General features: G+C 53.9%; 3 protein-coding genes across 6 annotated transcripts; 2 read left to right on the forward strand and 1 right to left on the reverse strand.

Annotated features, from left to right (window-relative positions):
- Positions 1-582: 582 nt before the first annotated feature.
- Ypel3 (yippee like 3) lies at positions 583-4,136 on the forward strand. Of its 2 annotated transcripts, XM_036170730.1 has the most exons (5): positions 586-761; positions 1,412-1,594; positions 1,694-1,737; positions 1,953-2,061; positions 3,653-4,136. In XM_036170730.1, the coding sequence occupies exons 2-5, from the start codon at positions 1,478-1,480 to the stop codon at positions 3,740-3,742; spliced, it is 360 nt and encodes a 119-aa protein (XP_036026623.1). In that variant the 5' UTR covers positions 586-761; positions 1,412-1,477; the 3' UTR covers positions 3,743-4,136. The 2 variants fall into 2 exon arrangements, with proteins under 2 accessions (XP_036026614.1, XP_036026623.1); XM_036170721.1 differs by lacking the exon at positions 1,694-1,737 and having other exon boundaries at positions 583-761.
- Positions 4,137-4,219: 83 nt separating this feature from the next.
- Tbx6 (T-box transcription factor 6) lies at positions 4,220-9,059 on the forward strand. Its single transcript, XM_036170708.1, has 8 exons — positions 4,220-5,237; positions 5,326-5,557; positions 6,465-6,732; positions 6,838-6,984; positions 7,069-7,139; positions 8,042-8,115; positions 8,198-8,381; positions 8,458-9,059. Exons 1-8 carry the CDS (start codon positions 5,120-5,122, stop codon positions 8,669-8,671), a joined length of 1,308 nt encoding a protein of 435 aa, XP_036026601.1. The 5' UTR covers positions 4,220-5,119; the 3' UTR covers positions 8,672-9,059.
- Positions 9,060-9,363: 304 nt separating this feature from the next.
- Ppp4c (protein phosphatase 4 catalytic subunit) lies at positions 9,364-15,335 on the reverse strand. Of its 3 annotated transcripts, none has more exons than XM_036176841.1 (9): positions 15,211-15,335; positions 14,848-15,009; positions 12,816-12,867; positions 11,985-12,035; positions 11,714-11,815; positions 11,010-11,183; positions 10,792-10,918; positions 9,875-10,064; positions 9,364-9,790 (listed from the first exon to the last, which is right to left on the reverse strand). In XM_036176841.1, exons 2-9 carry the CDS (start codon positions 14,943-14,945, stop codon positions 9,661-9,663), a joined length of 924 nt encoding a protein of 307 aa, XP_036032734.1. In that variant the 5' UTR covers positions 14,946-15,009; positions 15,211-15,335; the 3' UTR covers positions 9,364-9,660. The 3 variants fall into 3 exon arrangements, with proteins under 3 accessions (XP_036032734.1, XP_036032750.1, XP_036032742.1); XM_036176857.1 differs by having other exon boundaries at positions 12,816-12,926; positions 15,211-15,323; XM_036176849.1 differs by lacking the exon at positions 11,714-11,815 and having other exon boundaries at positions 15,211-15,323.
- Between the last annotated feature and the right edge of the window lie 881 nt (positions 15,336-16,216).

Raw genomic sequence — 16,216 nt, forward strand, 5'->3', positions numbered from 1 at the left:
GCCAGGCATACCAGAGGATGCCTGGAGCAGATGATGCCCAGCAGCAGAGACTGACTCCTCCTAAAGCTTTGGTGCCTGGGAGTTTACTAGCAAAAGGGCAACCGTTAGCTCTTCCCTTCTAAGAGTCTGCTCCACGAGCTTGGGAAAAGTGAGAATTTCAACTTTGACTCTTACCATCTGCATAATCTCTGGAGAGCATCTCTTCTCCAAACCTCAGAACTTGGTCACACGGGGGAGGCGGGGAAACTACGGGATTGTGGCAGGGGTTACCAGACTGGCCAGTGGATAAACGAAGACAACAGCGACTATTTCTCGGGAGTGTGCGAAGAGACACCGCCTCCTACTAACCCCACTTCGGGTTAGAATCCTTGTCTCTTCGAGCACCGGGGCGAGTTAAAAGCGAAATCAGGCCCGGGGAACGACGGACGGGCCTCCGGGCTAGGCTGCGGGTCGCAGCAGCATTTCCGGGCGAGCAGGCAAAGCCGAAGCCGGGGGCAGGGGGAAGGGCGGCCGGGCCTGCGCTGGCCGCCGTATGACGCGCCCCCTCATTTGCATGCGGCGCTCCGATTGGCCACGGCGGCCGCCGGGACAGGAGGCCGGCCCCCTCCCCCTCCCGCCGCAGCCGCGGCAGCAGCTGGTCTCGGTGTAAACAAGTCGAGGCGGCTGCGAACCGGGCCGGGGGGGACGGCGCCCATCAGGAGCGCCCCCCACTCCCAGGCCAGGCTACCCCGCGGACCGGGCCCTCCACGCGCCCAGGCGAGGTGAGGCCTGCACCGACGTCGCTGCGCGTCGCCCCCGCCCCGCAAGCGAGGACTGCCCCTTCCCCCGCGCGCGCCCCCATCCCCTCGCCCCAGGTGAGCCCTGGGGTCTCAGGTAAGGCTTGGCGTTGCAGGTAAGATCCCTTCGGCGGAGACGAGGCTCCGCGCCTCCAGGTAAAAGCCCCTCCTCTTCCTAGGGGACCCTCCTCCTTTGGGGAGGCCTTCTGTCTCCAGATGAGAGACCCTTTCCCCAAGAGAACTCCATGGACCCCACAATTGCCCTGCCCCTAGTCCAAATAGCGTCCCAAGGACCAGTCAGTTCCTTACCGCCTCCCCCCATACTCCCTCGAAACTGAAAACTGGCAGCCCATCCACTCCGAAGCCCCTTCTTCCCGTTTAGGATGCCAGCTCAGCAGGGGTGAGGCCAGAAGCAGGTGGGTGACTCACCTGGAGCTCCTCCTAGCCTCAGTTTACCCGCTGATGCAACCTGAGGCCTCCTCAGTGAGTCAAAACTGAGATGACTCTGGTCCCTGGTGAGACTGCTGGCTAGGGAAAGAGAGAGCAGCCAAGTGTGACAGAATCCCCATAGTTCTGGGCTTGCCTACATACGTGTGGCCTTGGTCCTGACTGGTCCCACCTCTCCTCCCTGGCAGGCACTGGGCTCCCTCTGCTCCCCGTGGGCCGCTCCCCGCGTGGGGCCACTGCCCTTGGCCCCCGCCATGGTGCGGATTTCAAAGCCCAAGACGTTTCAGGCCTACTTGGATGATTGTCACCGGAGGTATAGCTGTGCCCACTGCCGTGCTCACCTGGCCAACCACGACGACCTCATCTCCAAGGTAAGCAGGCCACATGTGAGTCTAGAATGGCAAGGGGCTGCCTGGCCACTCCCCAACGATAGCCCTAACCCCTCCTCTCGTCTTCCCACTACCCTCCAGTCCTTCCAGGGCAGTCAGGGCCGTGCCTACCTCTTCAACTCTGTGTGAGTATTCATGCACCTCCTTCCTTTCTTTTCCTGACCTCTGGGGTGACCTGTGACCCCTGGCATCACGCCGATGTTCCCAGAGTCCCTTGTTTCAGACAGGAAGCCACGATCAGGCCTCTCTTAGAGGCTAAGTACAGACACTGAACATACGAGCTAGAGTGGGGGCTCTGGGCTGATGAGGCCCTCCCTGGGACTACCCTTTATCCCCACAGAGTGAATGTGGGCTGCGGGCCAGCAGAGGAGCGGGTGCTGCTGACAGGTCTTCATGCTGTCGCTGACATCCACTGCGAGAACTGCAAGACCACTTTGGGCTGGAAATATGTGAGTTCCTGATCTCTGACCCCAGGCTGGCCTTTGACCTAACCTCACATCCCTTCTTCCTGGAAAGCAAACCTTTCAGAGTAGGGCTGGCTCAGCACAGACGAAACAGACCTTTTCTCCCCAGTGACCAGGGTTGGTCCCTTGCATTCTGCAGAGCTTTGAGCACGTTCCTCTTCCCTCAGAGGCACTAGTGCCTCCATCCTAGAGATCAAGAGCAGGTAGAGCCAGCATTTCGGGAATGCTTATATGCCATGCACATGAACACACGTGGTGTATAGTCTCTCATGCAATCATTACAACGGTTCTGATGGCAGACTCTTACTCCAAAAGGCAGGGCAGGTCTGGAGATGTTGGGACATTTGCCCAGGATCACACAACTAAATGGAAATTAGGTCCTCAGACCTTCTTTGCACAGCTCACATTGCTTCTGGTGCTGTCTAGCATCTGATTTCACAACCTCAAGTCTCCTTTCCTTATCTGGCATTGGAGCAGAAAGCCACTACCTGGCGTGGAAGATCTTCACGAGGATCAGATTAGATGTAGCAAAGGGGCGCTTTGGGGAATGTACAAGGAGTTGGGCAAGGTATGACCTGGAGTGGCTCTTGTGAGCTGGATGCCCCAGGCAGAGACAGTCCTAACCTGACTTTACTCTCTGTGTGTCCCTGACAGGTGGTTTGGCCCTTCTGAAATTTCTAAAAATTTCTAAAACCTAGACCAGAGGTTAAAGACTCATGTCAGCCAGGTGGCGGCGCGGAGCACGCCTCTAATCCCAGCACTCAGGAGACAAAGGCAGGCGGATCTCTATGAGTTCAAAGCTAACCAGGTCTACAGAGCAGTTCCAGGGCTATACAGAGAAACCCTGTCTTGAAAAAACAAAAGAAAAAAATGAACTTAAATGTCAGCAGGGTGTGGTGGCGCACGCCTTTAATCCCAGCACTCGGGAGGCAGAGGCAGGTGATCTCTGAGTTCTGAGCCAGCCTAGTATAACATAGTGAGTTCCAAGACAGCTAGGGCTACATAGACCTTGTCTCAAAAAACAACAAAAAACCCTCAAATGTCTAGAAAGCCAAGCAGTTACTGTGGATTTGTAAATGGGTAGCATAGATTTAGGGCAGGAAAAGCAGGCTGGGGCAAAATGGAGTGAGCCTGTATGTTTATAGTTGAGTGTTTTTGTTTGTTTTTTTTTAATGTGGTGCTTGTATCAAATCCAGGCCCTCCCACATGCTAAACATCCCCAACCCCTAAAGTTATTTCTGTTAAGCTCTCTGCTCTCTAAACAAAACTACCTGTAGGCTGAAAGACCCTTGGGCCACCGGTTTGCAACCCCTAGACTATGAAGTCTTCTAGGAACTTCCCTGTTTGGAGCTGTCTTTAGTGTTCAAAAGGCACCCATGATTCAAAGTTCTGTTCCGGGGAGAAGCAGCCCTGCCGGTTGTGTGTGGGGGGGGTGTGTGGGGGGAGCAGGTAACTGGGCTTCTCTGGGCCACAGTTTTTCCATATACAAAACAAGACCAATCATATCCATTTCCTACCCCCACTGCCTGGTGGTGAAAGTCCTGTCCATGGACGGCAGCCCTTTCTCCCCTTTCAGGAGCAAGCCTTTGAGAGCAGCCAGAAATACAAAGAGGGGAAGTACATCATTGAACTCAACCACATGATCAAAGACAACGGCTGGGACTGACCTAGCTCCTGACCGACGCATGTGGCTTCATCCTGGCCTGGCCGCCGGGGGGAGCCACTGGTTTCGCCTCCTCCTGAAGGGAGCTCTGGACCCTCAGGGCCCCCACAGGGGAAGGATCCAGCTCCTGTACATATATTTTATTGCATGCACTGTGACCTTGGGGGGGAGATCAGGAGGGGGACTGCACCCCCAGTACCTCCCTGCGATCTGGCTGGCTTGGATCTCATTTTTTAACCCCTTCCTGTCCTGCCTGTCCCATAGATATGGCCTGTGTGCTGCTCTCATGGCCCTGGTGCACTATCTTTCTGTGAACTTATCCCACTTGTTCCCTCTTACCCGCAGCGTGTCTGTTCTTGTTCTGTAGTGTTTGTAAATAATAAAACAATGGAATGGAGACAGCCCTTGGCTCATATGGAATACAGGAAGGGGACCAGGAATCCAGGCTCTTTTCCTATAGATAGGTTCCATTCTGAGCCTCTGCAGGGGGGATGGGGTAGGAACAGTAGGCCAAGCTCATCTAGCCTCTGACCTCTTGCCAACATAAGTCTTGGCTTCAGTGCCTATGAGGCAGCTTCAAGGAAGGCCACCACTTTCTGGCTTTGCTACCCCTGCCTGTCTGGACTACAATTCCCAACAACCCCAGCACTGCCTGTCTGTGGCCTTTGCGTGCGTCTGGCGCAGTGCTTACTGGGAAATGTAGTTGAAGTATTTCTCGGCGCGAGACCTACTAGCACGAGACTGGAGCTGTGCATGCCCCTCAACCTTTGAGACGTGGAGGTTTTTCAGACTATAACCAAGGAGGACTCTAGGCTTTAGCTCTCTGCTGCGGTCTCTTGAAGATGCCCAGTGTCTGGCATATCAGCTCAGGCACCAACCCTGTACTTGTCCTCCAGTTCACTTCGCAAGGCTAGTCCTCCAAGTGAAGAAAACAGAGGGAGTCACCTTCCAGAAAGCCTGGGGCTTTAGGGTCTAACCAGGGATCCTAGACTTGGTACCAGGATCCAGATCCCACCCCTGCCCCCCAGCGAGGCTCCCCCCCTCCGTGGGAACGGAGACCAGCTGGCCGGAAGCGCCAAACTGCGTCTCTATCCTAGCCCTAGGGATCAATCAGGCCGAGGAGTTAATTATGTAATGAGGGGGCAGGGGGTCGGGACTAGTGAAGCCGTGAGGGAGAGGGGAGGGTACCCAGGTATCCGGCCTCCTCTTGGACCCCTTCGAGGCCCCAGGGGTCTCCATTCCTGCCCACCTCCAGGGCCCCAGGGAGGGGAGGGGCTGTGATCTCTGGTTTGGAAGGGGCTGTGCTGTGAGCTATAAAGGGGGCATCTCTTAGACCCTGGACTCTAGCAACGGGACACAAGGCCAGAAGAAACAACCAACATGTATCATCCACGAGAGTTGTATCCCTCCCTGGGGACTGGCTACCGTCTGGGACACCCCCAGCCTGGGGCAGACTCTAGCTTCCCACCTGCCCTGGCAGAGGGCTACCGCTACCCTGGTGAGCGGTTGGGTCGGCTCTGGGTAGGGGGCAGGAGACTGGGAATATGTGGCCCTCCCCTGGATCCTCATTCTTCCCACATCTCCAGATTTGGATACCTCTAAACTGGATTGCTTCCTCTCTGGGGTTGAGGCAGCTCCCCACACTCTGTCCGCACCTCCTCCTTTGCCCCTTCTGCCATCTCTGGGCCCTGAGACAGCACCACCACCTCCAGAGGCCCTCCACTCGCTCCCCGGGGGCAGCCTGAGCCTGGAGAACCAGGGACTGTGGAAGGAGTTCAACGCTGTGGGGACAGAGATGATCATCACCAAGGCTGGCAGGTGAGGGACGGCCAAGTCAGTTTCTAGAAAAGATAGAATTCCTGGGGACAGAACTAGGTTTAAGCGTTTCTCCAGGGCTAGTACAACCCAGAGTGCAAAATCTGAATGTGGTCTGACACTGTCAGTGACTCTGGACAGACAGGAGTTATAATGTAGCAAGGTTCAAGGATGAGTCTGGAGAGTCTGTGGCTGGGTTTAGGAGCCATACTATTAAGGGTCAGAGAGGTCAGTCTGGGCTTGGGGCAAGGAAGTCTGGATGGGTTATAGGTTTGGCATGTGGCCTAACTCAGAGACAGAGAAGGAGTAAGGACCAGCCAGTGACCAGTGTCGGGAAAATCAGTCCAGGGTCAGGGTCAGTATGTGGCTAAGTCCTAGCTCACCCTAGAGGAAGGTAAGTGATCAGTGTGTGAACTCTGGCAAGGTCTCTAAGGCCTGCACCCTAGATAAATCCTGTCCCCAGGCCCAGCACCTATTATTTCTGAAGAAGGTTAGTCTAGTCGCTGCTGCAGCTAGGTGGGAGCAAGAGGCTCATCAGGAAGAAGGTGGTCACCATTGTTTCTGCAGAGTTTGAAGGGACAGGGGTCAGAAGCCTGGGCAGGAAGTGGTAAGGACTCTAAGACAGGATTGTACCATGTTGTTACTAGAGTGGAGAGTGAAGGGGTAAGTGGGGAGATTGACCTGCTGGGGCCTGTTGGAGCCCCTGGCCTGTCTGTTCCATTTCCCCATCTGTAAAATGGAATAAGCCTTCCAGTTCTGAGATTATGCACTTGATAATCTAATTACACCTCTCTTGCTGTTACTGTGCCAAAATTGAGGTGCCTGTTGCTAGTCCCTTTGCTAGTATTGGGCTCGGCTCTGGTAGTGGGTAGCTCCAGGCCTCTCCCTTCCTCCCCCCTCCCCTGTGCAGGCGCATGTTCCCTGCTTGCCGAGTGTCAGTCACTGGCCTGGATCCGGAGGCCCGCTACTTGTTCCTTCTGGATGTGGTTCCAGTGGATGGGGCCCGATACCGATGGCAGGGCCAGCACTGGGAGCCTAGTGGCAAGGCTGAGCCCCGCCTGCCTGACCGTGTCTACATTCATCCTGACTCTCCTGCCACGGGTGCCCACTGGATGCGGCAGCCGGTATCCTTCCATCGCGTTAAGCTCACCAACAGCACGCTGGACCCCCATGGCCACGTGAGGCCCAGGCTGGGACTCCTTGATAGGGTTTTAGGGTGATACTGGGTGGAAAGCTAAGGCTGGGGCCCAGGTCAGGGAATCACTCCATTTCTTCCCTCCCAGCTGATCTTGCACTCCATGCACAAGTACCAGCCCCGAATCCATCTGGTGAGAGCCACCCAGCTCTGCAGCCAACACTGGGGAGGTGTGGCCTCCTTCCGATTTCCTGAGACCACATTCATCTCTGTGACAGCCTACCAGAACCCTAGGGTGAGTGACCTTGCTGGGGGGGGGGGGGGGGGGGGCAGTGCCCTGCCCAGGCTGCAGGGCCTTGACCTGGATGTGTGTTCTCAGATCACACAGCTGAAGATTGCAGCCAATCCCTTTGCCAAAGGTTTCCGAGAGAATGGCAGAAACTGTAAGAGGTGGGCATCATTCATTCAGTGCGTGTCTACTAATTGCTTACTATGTGCCAGGCACTGTGCCAGGGCACTGGGAACATGATGGTGAGTAAAAACACTTATCCACTCTTAAATACTTAAGATTGCTCAGTCCTCATACAATTGATATTCCAGTGGGCAGTGTAGACAAAAACAATTTATAGGTAGAGAAACCTATAAATTCTAATGAGCAATAAAGCATGGGAAGGATAGGAAGGACTGGAGGAAAGTGGCAGATAAAAGGCACCCGAGGACATTTGAGAAAAGACCTTAAGTCAGGGAAGGAGCCGCGTGGGTGTCTGGCAAAGCACATGTGCAAAGGCCCTGAGGCAGAAAAATGAAAAGCAAGTCGGGGAAGTGATCGGAAGTCAGATACTGCTTACCAATCAAAGACTTGGGCATGGGCTCTGAATACAGCCCCGAGAATACAGCCCTAGGCTGACCTAGGCCCTGGGAAAGCTTCTAGTCTATCCCAAAAGACAATGATGGGTTCACTGGCTCAACTGTAGTCAGTGAGGTGTCTTGAGCGAGGTGTGTGTTGCTATGGAAGGTCTGGGAGGCATTCCTGCAAGAAGCATTATCAGGTACGGAGACTCCAGAAAGACTGATAGACGCAGAGGGCCTGGCCTTTGCAGCTGGGAAGGTGTTTTCTTGGATTTTAATACCCAAGGAGGAAAGCACTAAGAACCAAGTCCAAGTCAGAGAGAAACCTCAGCTCTGCTGCTTTTTAGTGGCTTAATTTTCTGGCCTTCAGTTCCTTATCTGTAAAATGGGTATAATATAGCACCTGCCCAACAGGGTGCCTGATAGGGTGAAATACCTGGCACCTGGTAAGTACTATTAGTGCCATCATCATCACCATCATCACCATCATCATCATTCCCCAGGGAGCGAGATGCCCGTGTGAAGAGGAAACTTCGGGGCCCAGAGCCAGTGGCTACAGAGGCCTGTGGGAGTGGGGGTGAGTGCTGTCCTGACGGTGATGGGAATAAACTTGAGACATTGAGCCTTCCCTAGCCAACCTGTGCCTTTTGTCTCCTCAGACACACCCGGGGGGCCCTGTGACTCCACCCTGGGTGGGGACATTCGGGACTCAGATCCAGAACAGGCACCAGCCCCCCGGGAAGCTGCTTCTGCCCCAGCTCCTCCATGTGGTGGTCCCAGCGCGGAGGCCTACCTCCTGCACCCTGCAGCTTTCCATGGGGCCCCCAGTCACCTACCAGCCAGGTAAGGTGCAGAGGGCTGGGTGCTCTAAGAGGGTGTGTGCCTCTTCTCTTCTGATACCCTTTTCTCCTGACTTCAGGAACCCCAGCTTCCCTGAGGCTCCAGACCCTGGGCGCCCAGCCCCCTATTCAGCCGCATTCCTGGAGCTACAGCCTGGACCAGGGGGCTCTGCCTATCAGGCAACTCCATCTGTAACACCCTTTGCCCCACACTTCATTCAAGGGGGCCCCTTCCCTCTACCATACCCAGGACCTGGAGGATATCTGGACATGGGATCCAAGCCAATGTACTGAGCCATGATGTAGCAAGCCAAGGCAAGGCCTGTGCCATCTTCCCTTTGAAACCTCTGGCTCCCTTCCCCCAGCCTGGCAGCACCCTCATTCAAGTGCCCCCTCCCCCCCACCAAATGGCTGCCTTGGGCCTCTCCTTTACCCTTTAGTTCACACCTTGATTTCACTCCACCCCCTCTGGCTTCAAAGCTCAGGCAAGGCTGCTCAGAGTCCAGCTGGGGCCAGTTTCCCCTTCTCAGCTCTCACCTCAGTGTGAATGGAGGGACTCTGCCTGGCCAAATGGAGCCCCAGCCCAGTACCCCCACCTCCCAGGGGCCTCATCACTGGTGTAAGCCACACCAATTTGTTCTCAGGATCAGAGTATTTTTGTTAATAAAACTCAAAGACATTAGTGCTCAGGAAACGTTGGGCTAATGGTGTTGGCCCTGGGTGGGGCTGGGGTAGCCACAGCTCTAAGGGGAGACCCAAGCAGTTTCCAGATGCTTGTCTTTGTGGACGTGAAGCAGCCTGCTCCAGGCATGTCCCCCTTCAGGAAGATGGGTAAGTTTCCTCACAATGCTCATTTTAAGAATTAAGGCTGTCCTGGAACCTGGTTTTTACCCAACACTAAGCAAGCCTTTGGAAGGCTCCAGGCCAGTGGGCAAGCAGGACAGGTCTCCATGTCAACCTCAGTCAAACCTGACAGAAACCCCAACACTATTTTTCTTCTTTTATTAGAATTTTTTTCTTTTTTTCTTTTTTTTTCTCAAAATGTTTTATCTAAAAACAAAACCAAAAAAAAAAAAAAAAAGGAAAAAAGAAAAAGAAAAATGACTGGAAACTTCATGGATCAAGTGGGAGAAAGGAGAGGAAGCCTGGAGCAGAGGCCCCAACCTCTCCAGAGCAGTCCGCACCCTGGGGCGAGCAGCGCCAGGCAGCCCTCCACACCCATCCTCCGACTGGGAAGAGGCAGTCACAGTGGTCCAAGGGCCGGAGGGGCTGGGGCCAAGGAGTCACAGGAAATAGTCGGCCACTGGCTTCTTGGAGGGGATGCCACGTGTTTCTTGGGGTGCAGCCTCAAAGATGATGAAATCTTTCTGGAGATGCTCATCCAGTTCCAAGATGGCTGCCACATTGCCACAGCTGGATTGAGGAAGAACTCACACAGTTAGGCACAGTAGGCCTAGGCCCCCACCTTTGCCCTGGCTCCAGGCGCTGCCAGCTTACCGGTAGCAGTAATTGGGTGCTGACCACACAGTAAGCACGGTCTCGTTGAAGTGCCACTTGTAACCTTCCATCACCAACTGGTGGGCACGACAGATCATGTCAATGTCATTGGCTGCATTGAACTGGGCCACCACGTCACTGCCAAACAGGTAGCCTGCCCCCCGGGGGCTCACTCCCCAGCCTGTTGTGTCTGAGACGAGACAAGAACAATGCGTGGGCTCCTCTGGTTGCCTACTAACTATCCCATGCCTTCCCCTCATTAACCAGAAGCTTGTTCTAGGGAATTCTGGGAGACAGGATAGTAAATGCTGGAGCAGAGAAGCTCTAAGGAGAGTCTGCTTCATGGCTGGGCCTTCTCACAGTGACTATACAATGTACTGTCATACAAGCGGCGCTTAGGTGCTAATAACAGGTGCTCACACCCAGAGCACCAGTTATGAACAAGGACTTTGCTGGCCGTGAGGTCACCTTATGCCACATGGAGCAGACCGCAACAACAGGGATAGGACTAGACTGTATGCTTAGGACTGATACTCAGGAAGCCAGGTTTCAAATCTCAGTTCTGTTCCCAACCAGAGGGAACCATACAAAATAAGGAACGCTCAGAGGTCATCGTTCTAGGGGAACTGTCTCAACTCCAAAGAAGCTACTGACAAGGTCTATGGCCTCTTCCTACCCAGGCAGCCAATGATTTCATCCTAAAAAGACCCTGTGAGCCTCAGTACACATGTACTCAGTACATGAATGGTAGGTTCATGCTTTCTGCTCCTTAGGTCCATTCAGGCAGGTGGAAGGCATAAGCCAGTGTGGACCAAACTTGCCTTCCTCTTCCCTGGCCCGACTTCCCTCCCTTCATATACTTGCTTAACCCAGTCTCCACAGGCTCAAGGTACAGCCAGCACAGGTACTGCCCTCACCTTCAGGGTCAGACCACAAGAGGTCACACATGGGTCCATCATGGGGTACCTCCTGCTTTCGGTCAATTGTCCGGATCTGGTCCAGAGTCTGGATGGAAGGGGAGAGGCCCCCATGCACACAGAAGATCTAGAAGGGAAAATAATACCAGGGAGAAGTGAGGTAGAAGCCCAGAGACCCACCCCTACCACACCCCCAAGGAGACCCAGGGCCAACCTACCTTGCCATCAATGATGGCAGACAGGCTGAGGTAGTCAAAGATCTCAGTGCAGTAGCGCCATACAGTCACTGAGCCGTATTTGCGCAAGCACTCATCATAGAAGCCATAGACCTGGGTGATCTGGCGGCTCTCATGATTGCCCCGGATCAAAGTGATGCGGTCTGGATATCGAACCTAGGGGTAGCACCAAGCCAGGACTAGTTCTAGTCTCTCTCCCACTTAACCCCTCCCAAGTCTCGGAGACAGCCACCAGCCTCACTCAGTCCTCACCATAACCTTCTGGCCGAGACTCCTGCAGTCTCTTACATAACTCACAGGGTCCCTGCCTCACAGGCTCCTAGGGGCCTTTTCCAAAGAGGCAAGACAAGACTAATGATTCCCCTCACCTGCCGGCCTCAGGCTCCCGTCCTTAGCACCCCACCCTCACCCCACTGTGGCCCCGAACCAATGCACTCTCCCAGTTTACTCAACGCTGTTGCTCCCTGAACACATACATAGCCTTGTCTGCTTCCCAGAACTCACATCACCAGCCTCTTCCTCAAGGGCTCAGGAGATGGCCCCACTCACGGGAGCAGTCATGACCAGCCCTGCTAAGCACACAGTCCACAGCCACAGCCAAGCTCCAAGGTAGGTGACAGGAAAGGTGATGAGGGCAGCAAGTAGTGGCCGCCAAGGCTCGGGCTCCAGAGGCCAAGGGTCCTCACCTTAAGAGCCAGCAGGAGGAGGAAGGTTTCAACACTGTAGAAACCACGGTCCACAAAGTCTCCCATGAAGAGGTAGTTGGTCTCAGGGACATCGCCACCTACCTGGGAGGAGGGATATGGCTCTGCTTGGCCCCAAACTATCCTCTCCAGCTGCAGCAGCCAGAGTCTAGCTGTACCCTTCTCTCACCCAGACAACATGCAACCTAAAACCTCTCGATGATCATGTCTCCCAGTCACCTCTAGTTCACAGCCCCCATGTCCCTCTACTCACTCTGAAAAGCTCCTTGAGGTCATAGAATTGTCCATGGATGTCACCACATACCTGGAAAGGAAGAATGTGGGTCGACAGAGTGGACAAAGGCACAGTCCCAGAGACCATCCTTCAAAACACCTGTTACTTCCTAGGCTAGCCAGGCTATATCACTCCATCTCAGGACCCAAATTCCACTCTCTAGTCCCAAGTGAGCCTGTTCTGGTATCATCTATCCCCCTCACAGTAAGAGCCAATTGCTCTGGTGCAGGGGATATGTCTTTCAAGGTAGACTTGCAGTTTCAGAAGACTAGCTTCATCTCTTGTTTGCCCCCCGTGTGCCCAGCACAGTTACTAACACAGGGCCATTGATCCACAAACTTCTGCCTTGGCTATGAGCATCCCCACAACAAATCAAATTTCCTACAGCATCCTTTATGTTCTTGTGGTGCGGAGGCTAGAACTCAGGGCCTCATACATACTGGGAGAACATTCCATCACTAAAGCTGCAAGCTCTGCCCATCTTCTAATTTTGCTATCAGGACTACCTGAAGATTGAGAAGCAAGAGACCTGAGGTGCTCTAGCCTCTCATAAATTTATTATCAAACCACAGGTTTTCCAGGTGTCTTAAAGACCAAGTCAGAGCAGGGTGGTGGTGGTGCACGCCTTTAGTTCCAGCACTCGGGAGGCAGAGGCAGGCGGATCTCGGTGAGTTCGAGGCCAGCCTGATCTACAGAGTGAGTTCCAGGAAAGGTGCAAAGCTACACAGAGAAACCCCCGTCTTAAAAAAAAAAATTAAAAAAAAAAAATAAAAAGACCTAGTCAGGTTCCAAGGGACAGAAAGTACTCACTGTGACTGGCGAGTCCACCCTCTGCACATTGCTCTCTTCTACCAAGATCTCTCTGGAGACAGGAGAAGACCAGGGTCACCACAGCCAGGCCAGCCCAGCCCAATTCCTGACCTTTTTTGGAGGGAGGGAGGACATGGGGTAGTCCTTGAACCTCCATGGGACAGAAGGAAGTATGCACTTCCCCATGATTTTGACCACAGCCCTCTACCACTCAATAGCTGCTCATGGCTTCCTGCTGTCTAAGTTCTCACTCCCACCCCAATCCCCTCTCAAGCCCTTCCAAGCAGGGTGGGACATTTCCAGCCTTGATTCTCCTTGTGGTTCCCTCTCACAAGTACAGCACACACTCCTGGGAAGGAGGTCCCTTTCTCTTAGAGCACTGACTGTCCTTAGGCTGAGCTCTGACCTCACTCCTCACCACAGCCCTTCTCTCACGCTATCCAAAGGCTGAGGCCCAGGGCAGGGTGTCCCCAGATGCACTTTTTCAAAGGATTGAGCTGCTCCTTCACTGTCAGCAATACATTTTATTTATTTTTTTGGAGACAGGATCTCATTTTATATCCTTGGCTAGCCTGGAACTTGATGTGTAGACCAAGCTAGTCTCAAGCTCAAGAGACCCGTCTGTCTCTGCCTCCTGTGTGTTGGGATTAAAGGACTGTGCCACCATAGCATGCATTTACAGCACACAGAGCTGGCTCTAGTTCTTGCCATGTGGACTACTTCTCCAAATCCCTTGAACAGTTCCTGGTGTCCGATCTCAGCAGCCCTCCATTTCCAAGTGGAGCTTGGGGGGATGGGGGTGCCCACTCATGCCTGCCCCACAGATGCCCGCCCCACAGTCTTGGGAGGGGAAGGGTGAGGAGCAGGCTACTGTTCCATTAAACAGGTAGAAGCCACACTGAAACAGTTCCCAGAAGAGGCAGGTAACCAGCCTCAATTGTTGTCTACATATTTCTCTTTTACTCCTACCCTGCTTGAAGGTTCCCTCTCACTGTGCTCTGTCAGCTAGAGTCTTCTCTTTCAAGGACTACCCTTTCTTAGAAGCCCCCAGACAGCTTCAATCCACAAATGCACCGTCAGTGTCCTTCCCGCCATAAATATCACCACCTCATGACTTAGAAAGACCACGCTGTTTACCTCGAGCCCTGATTCACTGAAGGAACATTCCCAACCATTTTACTGAACACAATTGGTTGACTCCTCAACACTTCAAAATCACCACATAAAGTTGCAGAGCTCAGACTCAAGCCTAATCACTGCCTCCCCAAACTGGTCCTTATTTACAACTTCCAAGAAAACCCTGCCTCTCTCCACATCTTAACTCTTCTAGGGTTTTTTTGGCTTTATTTTTCTGAGCCAGAGTCTCCTGTGGTGGCCTCGACCTAGATGAGGATGATCCTAAACTCCCCATTCCTGCTTCACCTCCCAAGTGCTTGAGATTAGAGGTGTGTAGAGGCTGTGGCTTTTCTTGGGGGTGGGGATAGGGCCTCACTCAGTAAACCAAGCTGGCCTGGAACTCACGTTCTACTCTAGTTTTCTTAGGATCCCAAATGAACACGAGAGTGACTCAACTCCATCCTGAATCACAACTAAGATTCCATCCCTTTCACGTTGGTAATTCTGAACAATTATAGCCCTTACTTGTTAATAAACTAAGCACAAAACCACCTTCTTTTTAAGGACTGATGGGATGGAGAGACTTCTACAAGCCACAAGGGGCTTTTTTGGTTGTTGTTTCCCTGAACCAGCTCTTTATTCTTCAAGGTCTGTCCCAGAACTCTGCCCCTCCAACAAACTTTCTCTTTCGCACCACCAAGGCAGTCTGGTTTCCCTAGAACTTTCTGCCACTCGCTCTTACTCCAGCAGAAACCCATCTACAGCCGACCCGCGGTTCCTGGGGAGAAGTGGCCCTCGGGACCGCTCCTCTCCGGGATGCTTCCGGGATGGGACCAGCCCCAAGTTCTGAGTTGCCCAGCCGGAATCCGTCCGTGGGCGACCGGCCGGCCTCTCGCCTGCGGGCCTGCGGGCTCACCTGGCCTTAGCGCACAGGGCCTTGACTTCGCTCTCTTTGATGAGCTCGCAGCGCCGTAGCTGCTCGATCTGCCGGTCCAGGTCGCTGATTTCCGCCATGGCCCACCCCCCGGCGCGGGTCAGAGTCGGGGCCGCCGCCCCCTCCGGACCGCACAGGGGTCTCCTGGGAAAAGCGAAGACGAGCCAGCCAATCAGAGGGTCCGTACGGGAGGGGGGGGGACTCGATTCTGGGACCGCCCCCCCTCCCCTCACGGCCGTCCAGGACCCTCGGCGCCCCGCTGCCCTGGCCGCACCCCGCCAACTCCCGTCGAACCCCGCGGGCCCGCGCTAAGGACGGTGGCCTAGAGGGGCCTCGGACAATTACCGCCGCTAGGACTCCGGCTGGGTCTCTCCGACTCCCCACTTTCCTCCGCTTTGGGCCTCCGCCACCACCGCAGCTACTTCCGGCCTCGCCGCGGAAGCAAAGGGAGGCCAGGTCTGTCGCGCACCGGAAGTGACATGTACAGGCCACGCCCCTATCGTGGCGCACGGAAGAAGGAACTAAGGAGTCGGAAGTGGGCGGACGACGGGCTTTGGGAGGCAAGCGTCGCTGTTTCAGTGATGTACGCTAACTGACGTCCCTTCCCTGCTTTCTGCCCTGCCACTACCGGTCCGAGGGGTGAAACTGCCTTGCTCATCATTGCTTTTCCAGTGTTTAGAATAAGGCCAAGCATTGCAGGCGTGTATAGTTGCTCAATGAATGGGGCAGCCCTAGACTTGTATCTTTTTTTGTTTTTTCGAGACACAGTTTCTCTGTGTAACAGCCCTGGCTGTCCTGGAACTCACAATGTAGACCAGGCTGGCCTCAAACTTAGAGATCCGCCTGCCTCTGCCTCCCGAGTGCTGGGATTAAAGGAGTGCGCCGCCGCCACCGGCTTCTCTCCAGGTATCTTGCCGCGGCCTGAAACTTTAGCCTTGGGAGCTCAGAACCTGGACCAGGTACGTGGCACACCTGGGATTTGTAATCTCAGAATTCAGGAGGCAGAGGCTGGATCTGTGGATTTGAGGCTGTCGTGCTACATAGTAAATGCTCAAAACAAAACCTACCAAGATGACATGTTTGATTTAAAAAAAAAAAAAAGACTTGTTACCAAGCCTGACCTGAATTGGACCCCCCAGAACCCACAGGGTGATCAGAGACTAAACACACACAAATCTAATTGAAAAAAATAAAGTGCCTACTCTCCCCACACCAAGCTTGTTTCTAAGATTTTCTCGATTCCATAATAGCATAACATGTTTCTTCCTATTAACAGGGTCTCAGTTGTAACTCAGGATAGCCCAAAATTTGCAGAATATCTGTGCTCACCTTAACTCACAGCAAATTTTGT

The sequence above is a fragment of the Onychomys torridus genome, chromosome 1 (assembly GCF_903995425.1).
Source record: "Onychomys torridus chromosome 1, mOncTor1.1, whole genome shotgun sequence".
Lineage (NCBI taxonomy): Eukaryota > Metazoa > Chordata > Mammalia > Rodentia > Cricetidae > Onychomys > Onychomys torridus.

Bases quoted from the DNA above. Each gene is read 5' to 3' on its own strand.
- Tbx6 (XM_036170708.1), top strand. From the start codon at position 5,120: ATGTATCATCCACGAGAGTTGTATCCCTCCCTGGGGACTGGCTACCGT. The intron at 6,733-6,837 runs GTGAGGCCCAGG...CTTCCCTCCCAG, and splicing joins CGCTGGACCCCCATGGCCAC to CTGATCTTGCACTCCATGCA. The intron at 8,116-8,197 runs GTGAGTGCTGTC...TTGTCTCCTCAG, and splicing joins AGAGGCCTGTGGGAGTGGGG to ACACACCCGGGGGGCCCTGT.
- Ypel3 (XM_036170730.1), top strand. From the start codon at position 1,478: ATGGTGCGGATTTCAAAGCCCAAGACGTTTCAGGCCTACTTGGATGAT. The intron at 1,595-1,693 runs GTAAGCAGGCCA...ACTACCCTCCAG, and splicing joins ACGACGACCTCATCTCCAAG to TCCTTCCAGGGCAGTCAGGG. The intron at 1,738-1,952 runs GTGAGTATTCAT...TTATCCCCACAG, and splicing joins GCCTACCTCTTCAACTCTGT to AGTGAATGTGGGCTGCGGGC.
- Ppp4c (XM_036176841.1), bottom strand. From the start codon at position 14,945: ATGGCGGAAATCAGCGACCTGGACCGGCAGATCGAGCAGCTACGGCGC. The intron at 11,184-11,713 runs GTGAGGACCCTT...TGCTACCCCTAG, and splicing joins TCCTCCTGCTGGCTCTTAAG to GTTCGATATCCAGACCGCAT. The intron at 10,919-11,009 runs GTAGGTTGGCCC...TTTCCCTTCTAG, and splicing joins CTGCCATCATTGATGGCAAG to ATCTTCTGTGTGCATGGGGG.